The 15,673-nt window shown below is 41.7% G+C and overlaps 1 protein-coding gene across 3 annotated transcripts in view; it reads left to right on the top strand.

Moving 5' to 3' along the window:
• Positions 1-15,673, top strand: part of LOC104363331 (muscular LMNA interacting protein) — a 116,677-nt gene that overhangs the window by 81,042 nt on the left and 19,962 nt on the right. For all 3 annotated transcript variants that reach the window (XM_042803278.1, XM_042803280.1, XM_042803279.1), the window contains one exon: positions 6,406-6,531. In XM_042803278.1, coding sequence (XP_042659212.1) covers positions 6,406-6,531 — 126 coding nt within the window. The remainder of the gene's footprint in view (positions 1-6,405; positions 6,532-15,673) is intronic.

Here is a 15,673-nt window from a genome sequence, read left to right as displayed (position 1 = left end):
TTTTTTTAATAACTATTTTAATTATTTAACTATTTTTTTTTCACTTGTTTTAAATTGCAATCACTACAGTGGAATTCTTGTGCATGCTTTTTGTTCAGACATCAGTGCTCCCTCTGAGCACGTTGTGATCTCCATGAATGATTTTTCAGCAGTAAAATTTTGACCTAGAAATTTTGCAGGATTTATGATTCAGCTAAATACTTCTCCTCTTGTAGAATCTCTGACTAGCTATACCAGGGACCGCTTATTTGTGGTGACCAGAAATCATGTATCTATACCTCTCAACTATGTGACTTTTATCTGATGGACAGGTAAAACATTGGGCATGCCTCTGTGACTCTCATCAATAGATCTTCTACTGTTTTAAAAGATGACTGTTAATGACTCGTGGTAACAAAGTACAACGCCATACCCAGCACACCAACACTACACACAGTATTGTGGTTATCATTATAATTTTTTTGTTCTTTATGTATAAAACAAGTAAGACAAAATTCAGATGGGACCGGTTTTCCATACCTTGGTACTATTTTTCTAGGGTTTTTTTTGTTCAGACATTTTAATGTTGCAACAGTCATTCAGGGTGTTTGAGTGTGCACTTGAAGGACAGCCCTGGGGAGCGCGGTGACCAGGGCGGGCAGGCCGGGCGCGGCGCGGCGGTTTGCACAGCAGTCCGTGCTCCTCTTCCAAGGAGAGACATTCCACGGGCCAAGAGGAGAGGCTTGAAGTCCCCCCAGCCCAGCAGCGGGGCACCTTTCTGTGACCACCCGCCCGGGCCACGGGCACTCCTCCTCCCTGCCCCTGAGGGCAGGACGGCGGGCACTCCTCTGAGAGCAGAGGCGGCAGCTCCGGCGGGGGGGTCTGCGCCATCTGCCCCGGCGGTGGCCGGTGCCTCCCCCCAGCCGGGGCTGCGGGAGGGGGAGGCCGCAGTGCAGGCCTCAGGCCGCAGGGAGCGCCCAGACCTTTCTCCCGGGGCAGGGACGGGCGGCAGAGCTGCCGGCAAAGGGGGAGCCCGGGCGGAGGAGCTGCCGGAGCCGCTGCCGGGCTGCGGGAGGCGGTGGGAAGGCTGCGTAGGGTCAGGGGGGCTGAGAAGGAGTTAGAGAGCTGGTTCCAAGAGCAGTCTGCAGTGGAACCGCAGCCCACGGCCAAACAGCCAAAAACTCCCCCGCTGGCACACACGGAAGGGAGGGGGGGGGCAATAATGCAGAAGAATGGAAGCTTGCAATGGCAGGGACCTGCAGGAGGAAGAGACTTCCACCAAAGCCTGAGGTGCCCTCACAGAAGCGCTTCACCGCTCTGCAGAGGGAAGAGGAAAGACCCGTCACAGCAGGAGAGAGGCTGGAGCTGAGTAAGGCAGCCTGACCTGCTCCCTGTAGAGCAACGTGCACATCTGAGGAAAGACAGTGGGTGACAGGAGTAGGGGACTCTCTTCTGAGAGGCATGATCTGCTGACCTGATACACTCTCTGTAGAGGTGTGCGGCTTACTGAGAGCTCGTATCAGGGATGTCACCAAGAGACTGCCAAGCCGTGTACAGTCCATCTACAGGGATCTGCTTGGTAGACTAGCATGGGATAAAGTCCTGGAGGGAAGAGGGGCCCAAAAAAGCTCATTAATATTCAAGGATCACCTCCTACAAGCTCAGGAGAGGTGCGTCCCAACAAAGAAAAAGTCAGGTAAGAACGCCAAGAGGCCTGCATGGATGAACAAGTAGCTCCTGGACAAGCTCAAACACAAAAAAGCAGCCTACAGAGGGTGGAAGTGAGGACAGATAGACTGGAAGGAATACAGAAAAATTGTCCAGGTATCAGGTTAGGAAGGCCAAAGCCATGACAGAATTAAAAGTGGCCAGGTACATCAAGGGCAACAAAAAAACCTTCTGTAGGTAGATTGGTGATAAAAGGAAGACTAGGTAAAATGTGGGCCTGCTCCAGAAGGAAATGGGAGACCTCGTTACCTAAGATATGGAGAAGACCAAGGTACTCAATGACTTTTTTCCTCAGTCTTCACTGTCAAGTGCTCCAGCCACACTGCCCAAGAGGCAGAAGGCAAAGGCAGGGACTGGGAAAGTGAAGAACTTCCCACTGCAGGAGAAGGTCAGGTTCGAGACAATTTAAGGAGCCTGAAGGCGCACAAGTCCGTGGGATCTGATGAGATGCATCTATGGGTCCTGATGGAATTTGGAAGGTTGCTAAGCCACTAGCCATCATAGTTGAGAAGTCATCACAATCCGGTGGAGTTCCCACTGACTGGAAAAGGGGAAATTTAACCCACATTTTTTAAATGTGAAAAAAAGAAGACGACGGGAGCTACAGGCCAGCCAGTTTCACCTCTGTGCCTGGCAAGATCATGGAGTGGATCCTCCTGGAAACTATGCTAGGGCACATGGAAAATAAGAGGTGATTAGTGACAGCCAACATGGTTTCACTAAGGGCAAAACATTCCTGACAAATTTGATGGCCTACGATGGGGTTACGGTGTTGGTGAATAATGGAAGATCAACTGATGTCATCTACCTGGATTTGTGTAAAGCGTTAGACACTGTCTTGCATTACATCCTTGTCTCTAAAATGGAGAGACATGGATTTTATGGATGGAGCACTCAGTGGATAAGGAATTGGCTTGATGGTTGCACTCAAAGATGGCTACAGTCAACAGCTCGATGTCAGAGAGGAGAGCATTGACAAGTTGAGTCCCTCAGGGATCAGTATTGGGACCAGTTCTGTTTAACATCTTTGTTGGTGACATGGACAGTGGGATTGAGTGAACCCTCAGCAAGTTTGTTGATGACACTGAGCTATGCGGTGTGGTCAACGTGCTGGAGGGAAGGGATGTTATCCAGAGGGACTTGGTCAGGCTTGACAGGGGGTCCTGTGCAAGGCCTTGCACATGGGTTGGGGAAATCCCAAGCACAAATACAGTCCAGGCAATGAGTGGATTGAGAGCAGTCCTGTGAAGAAGTAATTGGGGGTGTTAGTTGATGAGAGGATAGACATTGCCTGGCAATGTGCCAACTGTATCTTGGGCTGCATCAAGAGAAGTATGGCCATCAGGTTGAGGGACGGGATTCTCCCCCTCTGCTCCACTCTTGTGAGACCTCACGTGGAGTGTTGTGTCCAGCTCTGGGGCCTGCAACATAAGAAGGACATGGACCTGCTTGAGAGGGTCCAGAGGAGGCCACAAAGTTGATCAGGTGGCTGGAGAACCTCCCCTGTGAAGACAGGCTGAGAGAGTTGGGATTGTCCAGGCTGGAGAAGAGAAGACTCTGGGGAGACCTTATAGCGGCCATCCATTACTTAATTGGGACCTACAGGAAAGGTGGGGAGGGATTCTTTATCAGGGAGTTTAGTGACAGGATGAGGGGTATCATCTTTAAACTGAAATAGGGTAGATTTAGATTAGCTATAAGGAAGAAATTCTTTACTGTGAAGGTTTGTGGCTGCCCCCTGCCTGGAAGTGTTCAAGGCCAGGTTGGACGGGGCTTTGAGCAACCTGAACCCAGTAGAAGGTGTCCCTGCCCATGGCAGGGGGGTTGAAACTAGATGATCTTTAAGGTCTTTTCCAAACCAAACCATTCCATGATTCTATAATGTATCAAAATGTATTTATACACAAAAATAGTAGAAGAGGAGTCATATATTTAGAGCAAATACAGAATGATATTTCTGTATTTTGTGAGCAGGTTTAAATGACAGTAACAGAAACAACACAGCACAGATTCTTGCATATAAATGATTGTGGATAGGAGTTGTAGGGACTCACGGCTAGACAGAAGATGATTTCAAACATAGCAAGGAATAATAGCATTAGAAAAATATCGATAAGGCTCATTTTCATGCAGCCAAAATACCTTCTGTCTCTGAAGAAGGGTGGCCATGTCCATACTGCCTATCGTGAGGCACCCTGACCCAGACTATTTTTCTGTTTCTGACTGTGCACTCGCTGACCTGGCCCAAAACTATGCCAGGGAGCACCCCGACACCTAATCAGTACAACTGATTATGAGTCAGCTCTGGAGTTTATGTCTTGTCCCTATGTAATTTGCTAATACGGCTGTAGCCAAATGACAGCATCCCACTGCTACCATAACAGCCCTTGCCATTTTTCAGTGCTGTTGTAAGAAGATGAACACTTTCTTTGGCAAAACTAAGCCTTAGCTTGTTTCTCAGCGGTGTCAGTTGTGCCACCTGCTATCAAAGAAAGAGTTCAAGTTTTTAGTTTTGGATCAAAGATTTTACACAGCTTGTCAGAGAGGTAATAAAGTATTTTAAATTCTGGTTTCTGCTTGATATCTGCCACTCTGGTGTCAGAGTCAGACATAAACATATGACTCAGTCATCACTTGAGTGTGCAATGTTGTTCTACAGCATGCTTTTGCAAGAGTCTTTCTATGCAAGGAGAGTAGCTTATCCTTGGTGATTTCAGGTACCTCAATGGGCTTTTAATTGCATGATTACATGGTGTGGAGGAGTGCTAGAAGGCCACAGGTCCTTTGTTTGTGTAATGATGACTTGATAACAACTGTAACGTTCTTTTTTTTTATATATATATTTACCTTTGTGTTGAAAGCCAGGAGTCTTTCACTTTTACAGACTGTTCTCAGAAATTTTGGAGAGGTAAATAATTATTTTATGGTGAATCTTACAAAGAAAGAGTCATGAGCTATGGACTAAGTTCATTAAATAAGCACTGTATCTTTCACTAAGCTGACCTTCTTAATGAAAAAGTTTAAGTTTTCAATGCAACTTGGGAGTCATTACTCTTTTTAAAAAGTTAATATCAGCTCACAGCTTATTTTTTGCTTTCAGTTGAATATGTTTCTTATTTGACGAGGCAGATGAAAGGGCCCTGACCTGTGGGAAGGAGGGAGGGGATAAAACATAAAGCTAAGGGAAGGTATTTTGCTGCCTGGGACTTGGTCTTCCCAGGCATGTTGTGCTCCTCCCATCTCTGCCACCTTCCACTCAGCCCCTGGGCACTGCTCTGTCCTTTCCCAGGGCAGAGGCAGAAGAACAGTACATGAGGACATCTTCCCCCTGCACTCTCCCCTCCAATGGGACCTCCTCTTGCCCTGTCTTTGCTGGATGCCTGCAGATCTTATTTTAAGGTGATCCATAGCTCAGTTTACATGATACATCCAGCAATAGCAGCTGCATCATTTTAAGCTTACTTTCACAGGAAGCTTCTCTTTTTTTCCAGACAGACTTAAGTGTGCTGCTCTTGTAAATAGGCAGTATGGTGTTATTAAATGTATACAGTCTAAATCTTACAGATAAATCTAATAGTGGATCAGGTTTCTTCTCTGCATTTTTGTGCCCAACTCGGTAATGAGGATGGGAGCTGTGACAGTGCCTATTTCTCAGTCCCAGGTGGGCAAGCTGCCCCTCTAGACTGCAACCGTAAAAGGAGCTCAGCAGTATTCCTGTTGTTATCTATATCAGTTGTGACAAAGACTGCCTGTTTTCTATAGGGTAACTGTAACAGAGAAGAATATAATTGACTTTTTAAAAAGTTTAAATTCAATCACAGACCCCTCCAGGACTTCAGTATTTATGAAATTCCAGTGGAAATATACACTTTTTCCTTCCTTTTCTTTGCTTACCAAACAAGTTGTCTCCTTTAAAATTATCCCCTAGCTTCCATTTAGAGTTTATGTCACAATCCATCATGTCAGACTTTACAGTAAGAATTCTGAAAATCACAGATGTACTAAATTCACAAGTTAATAGTCGTTTGGTTGGCCCAATGAAGAAACTTTTTCTTGATGAAATAATCCAATTTATCTGAGATGAGGAATATCACACATCCATGTTGATTACATTCTCTAAAATTGTGCTTCTCCAAGTGAACTCTTAAAGATACTGTCAAAATCCAGCATGCAATTACTGGTGTTATTCCCCAGAAAGACTTCCCCCTAATATGTTGTTGCCTGGGTGTAAGTTAACAGCATCACATGTTGCCCTTCCTTGTTTCACAGTTGCTGTTTTGAGGAGCCCAGAAAGGAATTTAGTGTGAAAGCAGATGTGTGGCTATGCATGAAGTGTGACTTGATGAACTTATCAAGATGCAGCTGAACAGCTAGAAAAAACAGCCAGCAAAGCCCACAAACCGTAGTCTGACAGCTCAGCATCTATTTTTGTGTGGGCAATAAACAGATGTCAGTGATGAGGATCTGTGCACAAAACCAGCTCTTGCCATATTTGTCCATAGTGTGTATTAAAAGTAGGCCAGGCAGCATGACACCTGAATAATTTTGGTGGTGAAATATGTTATTAATAAAATTTTGAAAATCTAGTCAGTGCAGATACACCGGAATTGACTTGTCTAACAAATATTCTGTAAATTGTGAAGTATTTTATTTTATTTTTCTTCCATCTCTTTTCTCCTGGGTGTACTATGGGTCAAGACAAAACCTGGTGTCATTCGTCCCGTGCTGGTGAAAGGAAAGAGTGCACAGCAAAAGGAGGAGTCCTATCAACCCAATCCTTTTAAAAAGTACCTTGAAGAAATCAGTGATCAAGATAATGAGCAGGTGAGTAACTCTTACTCTGAAGCATTTTGTAGCCTCAACTAGTTTCCTTAAAGATGATGGAATAATCTTAGATGCTTATTTTGTTCCGGTCTCTTCGTTTTTTTGCAAAGTTAGATGATTCCATGAGGGGCACCTGGATCCTGGAGGAGAGTCTCCAGGCTGGAGGTGGGCAGCTGGGCTTTCTACAGGGACATTTTTTTGGTTATCTAAAAACCTGTATGTTGAGGAGAGGACCTTTTTATGATGTCTGTAGGAAATGCTGCACAAAACAAAATGGAAATCCTATGCTCCCCTGTCAAGCAGGTGTCTGGATCAGATCTACTAGAAAGTAATTCCTCCATTTGGGGTCCAGAGAGAAATAAGGACAGCAAGGACTGGGCAAAGTTCATTCTTTCCTCTTCAAGGGGGGACTGCAGAGGAGCCCCAGTGAGTTTCTGTGTCACTCCCAAGTACATAGCTCCCCCAGGTCTGTATTCATGTCTCTCCACAGCTTGAGCAGACAGCTCTTCTACAACATGCAAAGGGCATTAAAGGGCAGCCCATGGGGCAGCAAAAGTGCTGTCTTCTCCCACAGACCTCTTCATAAAGCCATGTTCAAAATCAAAATCATGTTGCAAAAACACATCTTGAACTTTGCTGACCTGTATGTATCTCAGAGAAACCCCAGATAAATGGTTCTGTCAGACTTTGTGCATTTTGTTTCTGTGCATTACTGTGAATTAAACCTGAACTGTAATATATAATCTGAATGTCCCTGTAAGACCTTATTATTAACCTATCCAGTATGTTTGGAATCTTCCATCTGTAGGGTACTAAAATGAAGCCAGTAGTCCTTTTGTCAGACACGATGTGAATAAAATACTTTACTAACTGATTTTCTCTTACTTCTATGCCTCTTTAGTCACATTAGAGAGAGGCTTTAGCAATGGCAGTCCTCTCTCCTTCCTTTTAGAAATTATTTTTTTCAAAGATTTTAATTTTGGTTCTTTCCATTCCTGCCCATATCTCTGACTTGTAGGACAATCCCAACATTTCTCAAGAGCACTGCAGCATTACAAGCAGAGGAACATTTATTGGTAGTATTAGTGGATTCCAGCAACATGTATGGGTGGCATCAGAAGGTTTATCATTCTGTAGGTTTCTATAGAATGTTTCTGTAAATTCTATAGGTTTCTATAAAATGTAGAGTTTCTGTAAAATATAGGAAAAACTGAATAAAAATGATGATTTACAATTTGCCTCTGAACCTTTGAGGTTGGCAGTGAATATTTGACTTCAGAGACTACAGGTGAGTTCATAATGAGTTTTTCATACTTTAACTTTCTGAAACTCTTTTGATGCCAAGGCACTGTGCTGCCATTCACGTGGGATGAAAGAGTAAGAGAGCTGACCTAGAGCTGCTGCTAGAGAACTTCTGGTCTAGGCCACCTCAGCAGGGCCTCTCTGCAAAGGCAAAGGCAGCTCATACCTCCTTTTCATCAGGGCTGGGGACTGATTCTGCTGATTTGCTGATGAAGGAATGATACAATCACCAAAATTTGTATTTTCAGGCAAATACAAACTTGGGGTTATTGCCATAGTTTGGAGCTTTCTGATATTTGAGACTAATCGTGAAAACACCTTATAAGTTACTTATGGTACCTATTACTGAAGTACTGAGAATGTAATAAGTCCATGAACAAATGTGGTTGTTATAACAAAAGTCAAAATTATTTTATATAAAATCTATGCATTAAAATGAACTAAGCACATAGTGCATTGACTTTGATAGATGAAAATGTTAGTTTCACAATGAATATGTTCAGTTTTTCTTCCTTTATTTAAAAGAACAATGTCATATGCTTTAAAGTACTGATAAATTGGTATTTTTTTCCCTAACCTAAGAAATACCATAGGTTGCTGTAAAATACTTTTTATTTTGAGAGATCTCTATTAAGATATCTTTGTTCTGAAAAAGAAAGTACTTAGACCTATATTCAGATGGATTCACTGACTTAACAGAAACTGGTTTTGTTTGGCTATGTGATTGTAGTGGTGGTCTAATACAACAATTGATAATACGATAGTAGCCAGAACTGGGGGAAATACTGAAGTGCTGAACATGACAACATATGCTTCTGACTTCAGCTCTTGCCTCCCAGAGTAGGTTTATGGTGGTAATATAAATCTCTCGTGAGTGGAGGAGACTTGGGTGCCCACATGAGGGTGTTCACAGTCTTATAGCATCCTTGAAACTCTTCTGAGCAGTTTATTGCTTGTAAGAGGGCTGCAGCACTGCCTGTGCAACTGGGATTGATGCCCAGGCAACAGCTTGAAAATTGTGGCGGTTGTCTCTAACCACAGGGTTGTTAGCCTGTAAGGACACTCATTCTCCCTCTTTACCTGCTTTCAGTAGTTAGCATTTTTGGCTGCACAATGGCTGGCTTCCAAAGAGTGGGAGGTGTTCACACCAATACTACCCCCAAATCAGGTAAATTGACTGCTTTCATGGGATATGAGAGCTGTGGGTTAAAACTAGCAGACCAGCAGCTAGGCTTTCTGCTTTCTGCAGAAGAGCTGGTGCTAGTCCACTCGTCCTCAAATAAGGACTTAACAGGCCTCTACTGTGGCTTAGGGTAAAACTGCTCATACTGTTACTCATTTTCCCTGGTTTTCTCTGGAGACTTTCCCAGTCCTGCTGGGAGATTCAGCTCTTACATTTCTGTTCTCTCCCTTTCTCTGCATTTTCTTTTCATTTCTTTCTAATACCACTGCCAACAACACCCTCCCTAGGTGACATTGCTGCCCCTCCTTCACCCAGCCCACCTTGAAAGGACAGACCTTTTCAGGCTGCATCTTTGAGGATGATACAGACTAGATGAGGTTCCAGATGGCATCAGCTTTATTAACTTCAATCTTTTGATTTTTCTTAGACCTCTACAGTACCTCCCCTCCCTGCCAAACCTCCTAGTGTGACACTGAGCACTGGTGACTACGTGGGTGACATTCAGTTTTAGACATAATGATGCAGCCAGCCGTAACTGCTGACCTTCCGCTCCATGTCCCTGTGTTGAACACGTTTATTTTTCACAACAGAGAGTAGCTTGTTTGCCTTTCACTTCATTAAAAAACATCCCCATGTGGAAAAGGCCATTTCCCTTGTAAAAATATAGTAATTTTTGCTTTAACAGGGAGCTGTTCTCATGCAGATAATCCAAAGTAATAGATGAAGACAAAAAGAGATTTCTAAATTAGTGAAGATCATCTGGAAAGGATGTGGCTCACCTCACAGATGGCTCTTTTTATATGTGTTCTGGGTACACTGTATACAGATTGACACTGATGTGCCAATAGAATTTATAAACCAGGGAAAAATCCCATTTTCCTTTTTTTTTTTTTTTTTTTTTTCTTATTAGCTGCCCTTTTTTTTTATTTAGATGCCCTTACTGGAGATGGTAATTTCCCCATCATGAGAAAGAATGATTTTCCTCTTGCTTAATACTTTTCAGTAATGTTTCAGGAACTTTGCAATTATGCTCTAATTTGTTCAGAAAAGCACCATAAAATATGATGGAAGTATATGCAACTTGTGAGCAGCGCTGACGTGACAGCTTCATGAAAATTTTAATTTGAAACTGGGAAAACAGAATCTTCTTTTTTTTTTTTTTTTTGAAAAAACAGGGCATTTTGTTATGTAGTAATATGAAAACAACTCGAATGTTGGAGCATTTGTGTTCTTGCAAGTATTTATTAACAAGAATGTACATAGGTTCATTTGTCATTAAAAAAATAAACCACTTTGGGCAATGGAAGAGCAAGATAAGGATGAACTGAAGAGATATTAGTTAGTTATTAGATGAAGCTGTGAGGCCAGTTTGCCAAGTTTTGTCATTAGTAGAAGTAGGGTTGGTGCCTCTGAGGAGGAGTGGTGGGAGGCAAGGCTGGTGTGGAGCGACTGCTGCCTGGTCCCCTTCCAGCCACTCTTTCTGCTGTCAGGCTCTGATCCACTCCTTTGCTCATGCTCACTCTTTCAGTGGGCGATATATTAGCTTCTGCAGGAACTAATTGTGGCTCTTGTCACAAGTTTTCTGGGTCTTGAGCTCAAAGTCAGGGACACAGGGGACTTTCTGGTCTAGACTCAGGCAGCTGAGCCGGTGAGAATTTGGGATGTATTGTGTCAAAGTCCTTGACAAACCTAAGCACGAGATTTGTGCCAAAACCTGGGTACACTTCCTTCATTCTATCCCAGATCTTTTAAAAATAATTTTTTAAAAAGGATTGTATCCTATAGGTTCAAAAAGCACATAAATACTGTTTTTTTTTAACCAGAAACACTATTAACTGCTGACAACTTGCAGTAGTGAAATATATTGTGTGTGAACCTTCACTGGTTTAACTCTTAAATAGCTGAAAAGGCTTGTTAGTCTTGTTAAAAAGCCAGAAGTGCTTCTGCTAGTACTTAGGTAAGGCAGACTTTTTTTTCTACCTCTCAGACACAGTTTTCAGACTGGTTTTTCTTCCAATCTGTCCTCTCAGAAGATGTCCCAAAATGTGGCCATTTTATCCTAGCACAAGACCCTTCCGGGCTTTCCTTTTCTGCCACTTGAGCATCAGTTTTGCTGCAGGAGGGAGATGCACTGGAACGCAGTTGAAGCATAACTGTTTTAATGGGACATTTACAGCAGATTTTCTCTGAATATACTTTCATGCCAATTAAAGTACTTAGTGTAGAGTATTGTCATGAAGGTAGAGTTGCTTTCCTAGTTAATCATCAAGCCCTATGAAATATAAAAAAGGTGCAAGACAAACACTTTGCTTTCTGTCCAAAGCTTCTTTTTTACATCCATTGATCTGTTTCTGTTTACTTTTCTTTTTTTCATAGGAGACTGCTCTCCTACATCCTCTGTATCCAACTAAACTGATCCCTTCAACTAGGTCCCCTGTGCATCCTCCATCCATCTCCCTCGCTCACTGTCTAAACCTTTCAGCCACTTGTCTTCCATCACGTGTGATGTTCACGAGTATCCTTATAGCCCTTACAGTCACAACTCTTTGTACAATAAGGTGAGCATCAAGTGTGATGTGATTCAAGAGCTTTGTCAGGCTTTTATCCTTTTAATTCTAGGTAGAGTTCAGCTGAGTCATTAGGATTCAGTGTTGGTAGGTGCTCTGAGAGGTGCATCTCAGATGAGCCTGTATCCCCAGCATCCCTGGAGATACTGCTGCTTTTCCTTTCCTCAGCACAGCTTGTGTCATGGCTTGCTTCCTCCAGACCAGCTAGGACAGGGCTCCCACCACTCTTCATTCAAGCTATTTGTTCTCTAAAGGAGTAATTATCTGTTTCATCCCTCATGCTCAGAGTTCATTTAACATTTACCTGTACTAAATTAATGGGCTATTTATTTCTTCTTGGGGACTGAGGGAAGGGAAGAGAGAAATACAGGCTTTTCCAGTGGCTTTATCTGTCATCCTAACAAACAGTTGTCTCTTGTCAATGCAAAGGGAATCACACTCTTGTCTTCTTTGAAACAGCAGTGAACGAGTTAGACAAAATCTCTGAAGTCCAAGGTGTGTGGGTGACAGGGCTGGATAATGAGCTTTGTAAAGTGAAAATTGGGCCCTGTGTCTTAACTGACATCTTTTTGAAGAGCAGCTGGCATAAGCTATTCACAATACCTCAAGAGAGCCCCTGTCTGGTGTTAGAAAACCATCAGTTGTGGAAGTCCAATGAAGATGCTGTTTGAACCCCTCAGATGCATCCCTCCCATGTCCTCTTCTTCTAACACAGAATCTGGCTGCAAATGCTAAAATGATGCCAGGAGAGATAATCCCACTCCAAGATGTACAGTGTGTTTTATTTGGGATGCAAGAGGTTAAACCACAGGCATTAGGTGTTGTTTCTTTAGGCTATGTCATGGTTTCCTCATCAGAGGAAGCACCAGGGTGAAATACAAATAACTAGTTTCAGGCACATTGGGAGCTGAGACTGCTCTGGAGAGAAGTATCACCTCTGCAAAGAATGTATGTTGGTCAGCCATCAGACTCTGAAGAAATGCCTGAAAATGCCTTTCTCTCACCATTGACTAGAAACATAATTTAGGTTAATAAGTAATGTCAGTAGTGTCTGAAGTTGGTCCTTCTCTCCTGTGGGGTTTATAGAATTTACCATTTTAGCCACTTGTTAGGATGGACTAAAACTAAAACAAAATTCAACCTTCCATTCTGTCTGAGGCATCCTGAACAAAAACACCTTTTCACATCTGCTAGACTGGGTTTTGTTCTGTTTCAATTTTTATTATGAGCTGACATGTTTATTTAGGCAGCAATGAATTTATGATCAAGTATTTTTCAACAAGTTTCCTGGTTCGTTGCAGTACATTCTCATGAACAAACAAACAGTTCATATGACTGCTGAAGCCAGTTTCTATAGTGAAAATGGGAGTTTGCTGTTGCTAATGAAAACACTGATAGAAAGTCAAAAATTTGTATAGGAAGGCAAATAAGACAGGGAAAGTTGCCTGAAGATAATTAAGGTGATTTTTTAGTATACCATGTTAGCTATTTTCTCAAACAGGGATATTCTTGCTGAATAATTTCTGAAATAATGAAATTTTGCTTCTGCTCTGATTTCCCATAGCACAGTGCACCCAAAACTTGTCTCTTGAATGCAGAGGTCATAGGACAGCCCAGACTGTATATTTGCACTCCACCCATTTGGTGATGATTACGAGGCTGCTACATCCACAATTTTTTAATTTCAAGGATCTTTTGTCATTCCAAGTAACCTTTGTGAGTTTTGGAAACTGATAAATGCACACCTTTCTGATGTTAGCAGGTTCTTACTGTACAATGTAAATATGAGAGCTACATCATCTCTTCGATTTCTTCTATTTCCCTGTATAACATTTGCTCTCTTACTTGATTATTTTTTTTCTATTCACTGTTAGCAAAGGTGTTTTACATGGTTTTCCTGTAAACTTCACACATCTGTAAACAGCTTTTATTTTATTTTATTTTTTTAATATATTATATATATTTTTATATTCTTATTTCCATATTGAACTTGGACACTCTAAGTCTGCAGCTTTCCAGGGTTGAGCATTATCACCCATAGCCCAGAAGTCACCGAAGAGTGCTGTATTCAATCAAAGAAAATCTCAGGGGATCATTTAATTTTATTTCAAATACTACTGCGGCAGCATTTTGAATGGTTATGTCATCAGGGAGCTAATTGGGAGGGCTGTGTTTTAGATGAGGCCTTAATACTGACCTGCTGTGACAATTTAAGCAAAAAAGTTCACACATTTGGGCTTCTGATTGACTTCCCACTGCCATCCCTCTTGTCATGTGAGTGAAATAAGCTCTTGACTTTGTCAAGACCACATGCAATGATAATGCTTGTGTTTCTCCAAATGCATCCCTTAATTTAATGTAGCAAATTCTCTCTTCTATCCCATAAGATTTAGTGAAAAGCTGTAGGAATCTATGATGTTAATCATGATTAGTACCAAAAAGATCAATAATTAGATCTTCTGAAGTGGTATTGGTGAGAATGACAAAGATTTTTGAGACAAATATTGTTTTTGAGACTTCTCTGGAGAATTTTCAGTGTAAGTCAATTTACCATTGATTGTTTCCTAATGTTTAAAATAATTTAGATTATTTAATTATTTGCAATAATTTTGAAGTCTCAGCCAATGAAGGTAAGGTTAACTGATACAAAATGAGACAAGTCAATTGTCTGAGGTAGGTAAGCATTACTGGTAGTGCTAGTAAATACCTTTAATAAAATTTATTGTATATCTGAACTGAGGTCTCTCTCTAGGTATGTGTGGCCCAATACTTTGGAAAACAGAATAATCAGATGTCAATACTGAGCTAATTTAATACAAACAGAAGTTTATTTACACAATATTCACCACTTAATATTTTTTGTAATGTTTCTGTCTATAGTATTAACACTCTATGATAACCAAAGGAAAATTAATTTCAATCGTATTCACATGATCAGTATTTAACATTTGAGTCAATATATGTTGGTAAAACCCCTGACAATATTTGTCTTTAATTTCTTTCAATAACCCTGTCTTCCATGCCACCCAACTAGAGTCTAAGATATTCATGTTCTTAAAACAAAATTATTTAATTTATTGTCATAAATAATTGAAGTAACAGAAAACACAATACAGTAGACACAGTATTAGTCCTGTTCTGTAAACAACATCCCGACATCATGGGAATTGCTTTCTGTTCTCTATTAAACCTGGACTGTCATCCTTGTAAATTCTCTGGAGTTTACCCTCTCCACTCCTCATCCCTTGAGATAAGGGATAATATGCCCTGTGACTCACTTGTCTCTCCAGCCACACCGTAAACACATGGTCAGTGTCCACATGGTCAGCCTACAAACGTTACATTTTTAACTATATGTTGTATTTTACGCCATCTGCCGCTAGAGGGCAAAACCCGTCGCCTTAAATTTTTACAATCATTTGAGATATGTTGTAAATACACTATTGAGAATGGACAGGATGTGCCAGTGAATGGAGTTGCTATTCTTCACCCACACTTTAATTAAAAAATTACCTTAAACAAGTGTTCCCTCAGAAATGGGAAATGGAATATGGGAAAACCAGAATGATCACCTGTATCTTATATTAGGGAGGCTAGATATGGTGAGCTCCTAAAATGAGTATCATTTAATTTGTTGGCTCAGAGCATAAGAAAATAACAGCTGTCTCTATCTGAAATGCTTTATTGAAAGGACACTGTGGTGGTGTTTAGGCAGACTGGACTCACTGCCAGGTTGCTTTTGTCTGAAGCTCTACCAAGTGCCTGTATCTTCGTGGCTGATGGAATTACACAGATGTAGCTGAAAGATAGACCTGGCAGGTTTTGTAGATTATAACTGCTAAGAGTGATGAAATCCATAAGATGTGCCCCAAATAATTTCACAATGTGATTTTAGCTTTGATGTGAGGAGACAGCAGGAACCAAGGTATTGTGTCTATCCTGCTTGGAGAAGAGCAGAGAAGGCTCTATCCACTCATCTGTGCACAGGTTGCTTCTGGAATAAAAAAGTTGCCCATTCAAGTTATTTGATTCTGTTTTCATTGGCCTTGTCATCTCCCTTGTGATCTCCTTCCCCACTCTTATTTATACT

Source organism: Tyto alba, unplaced genomic scaffold (assembly GCF_018691265.1).
Source record: "Tyto alba isolate M040663 unplaced genomic scaffold, T.alba_DEE_v4.0 Super-Scaffold_40, whole genome shotgun sequence".
Classification (NCBI taxonomy): domain Eukaryota; kingdom Metazoa; phylum Chordata; class Aves; order Strigiformes; family Tytonidae; genus Tyto; species Tyto alba.
This window is presented reverse-complemented; position numbering and strand designations above follow the sequence as displayed.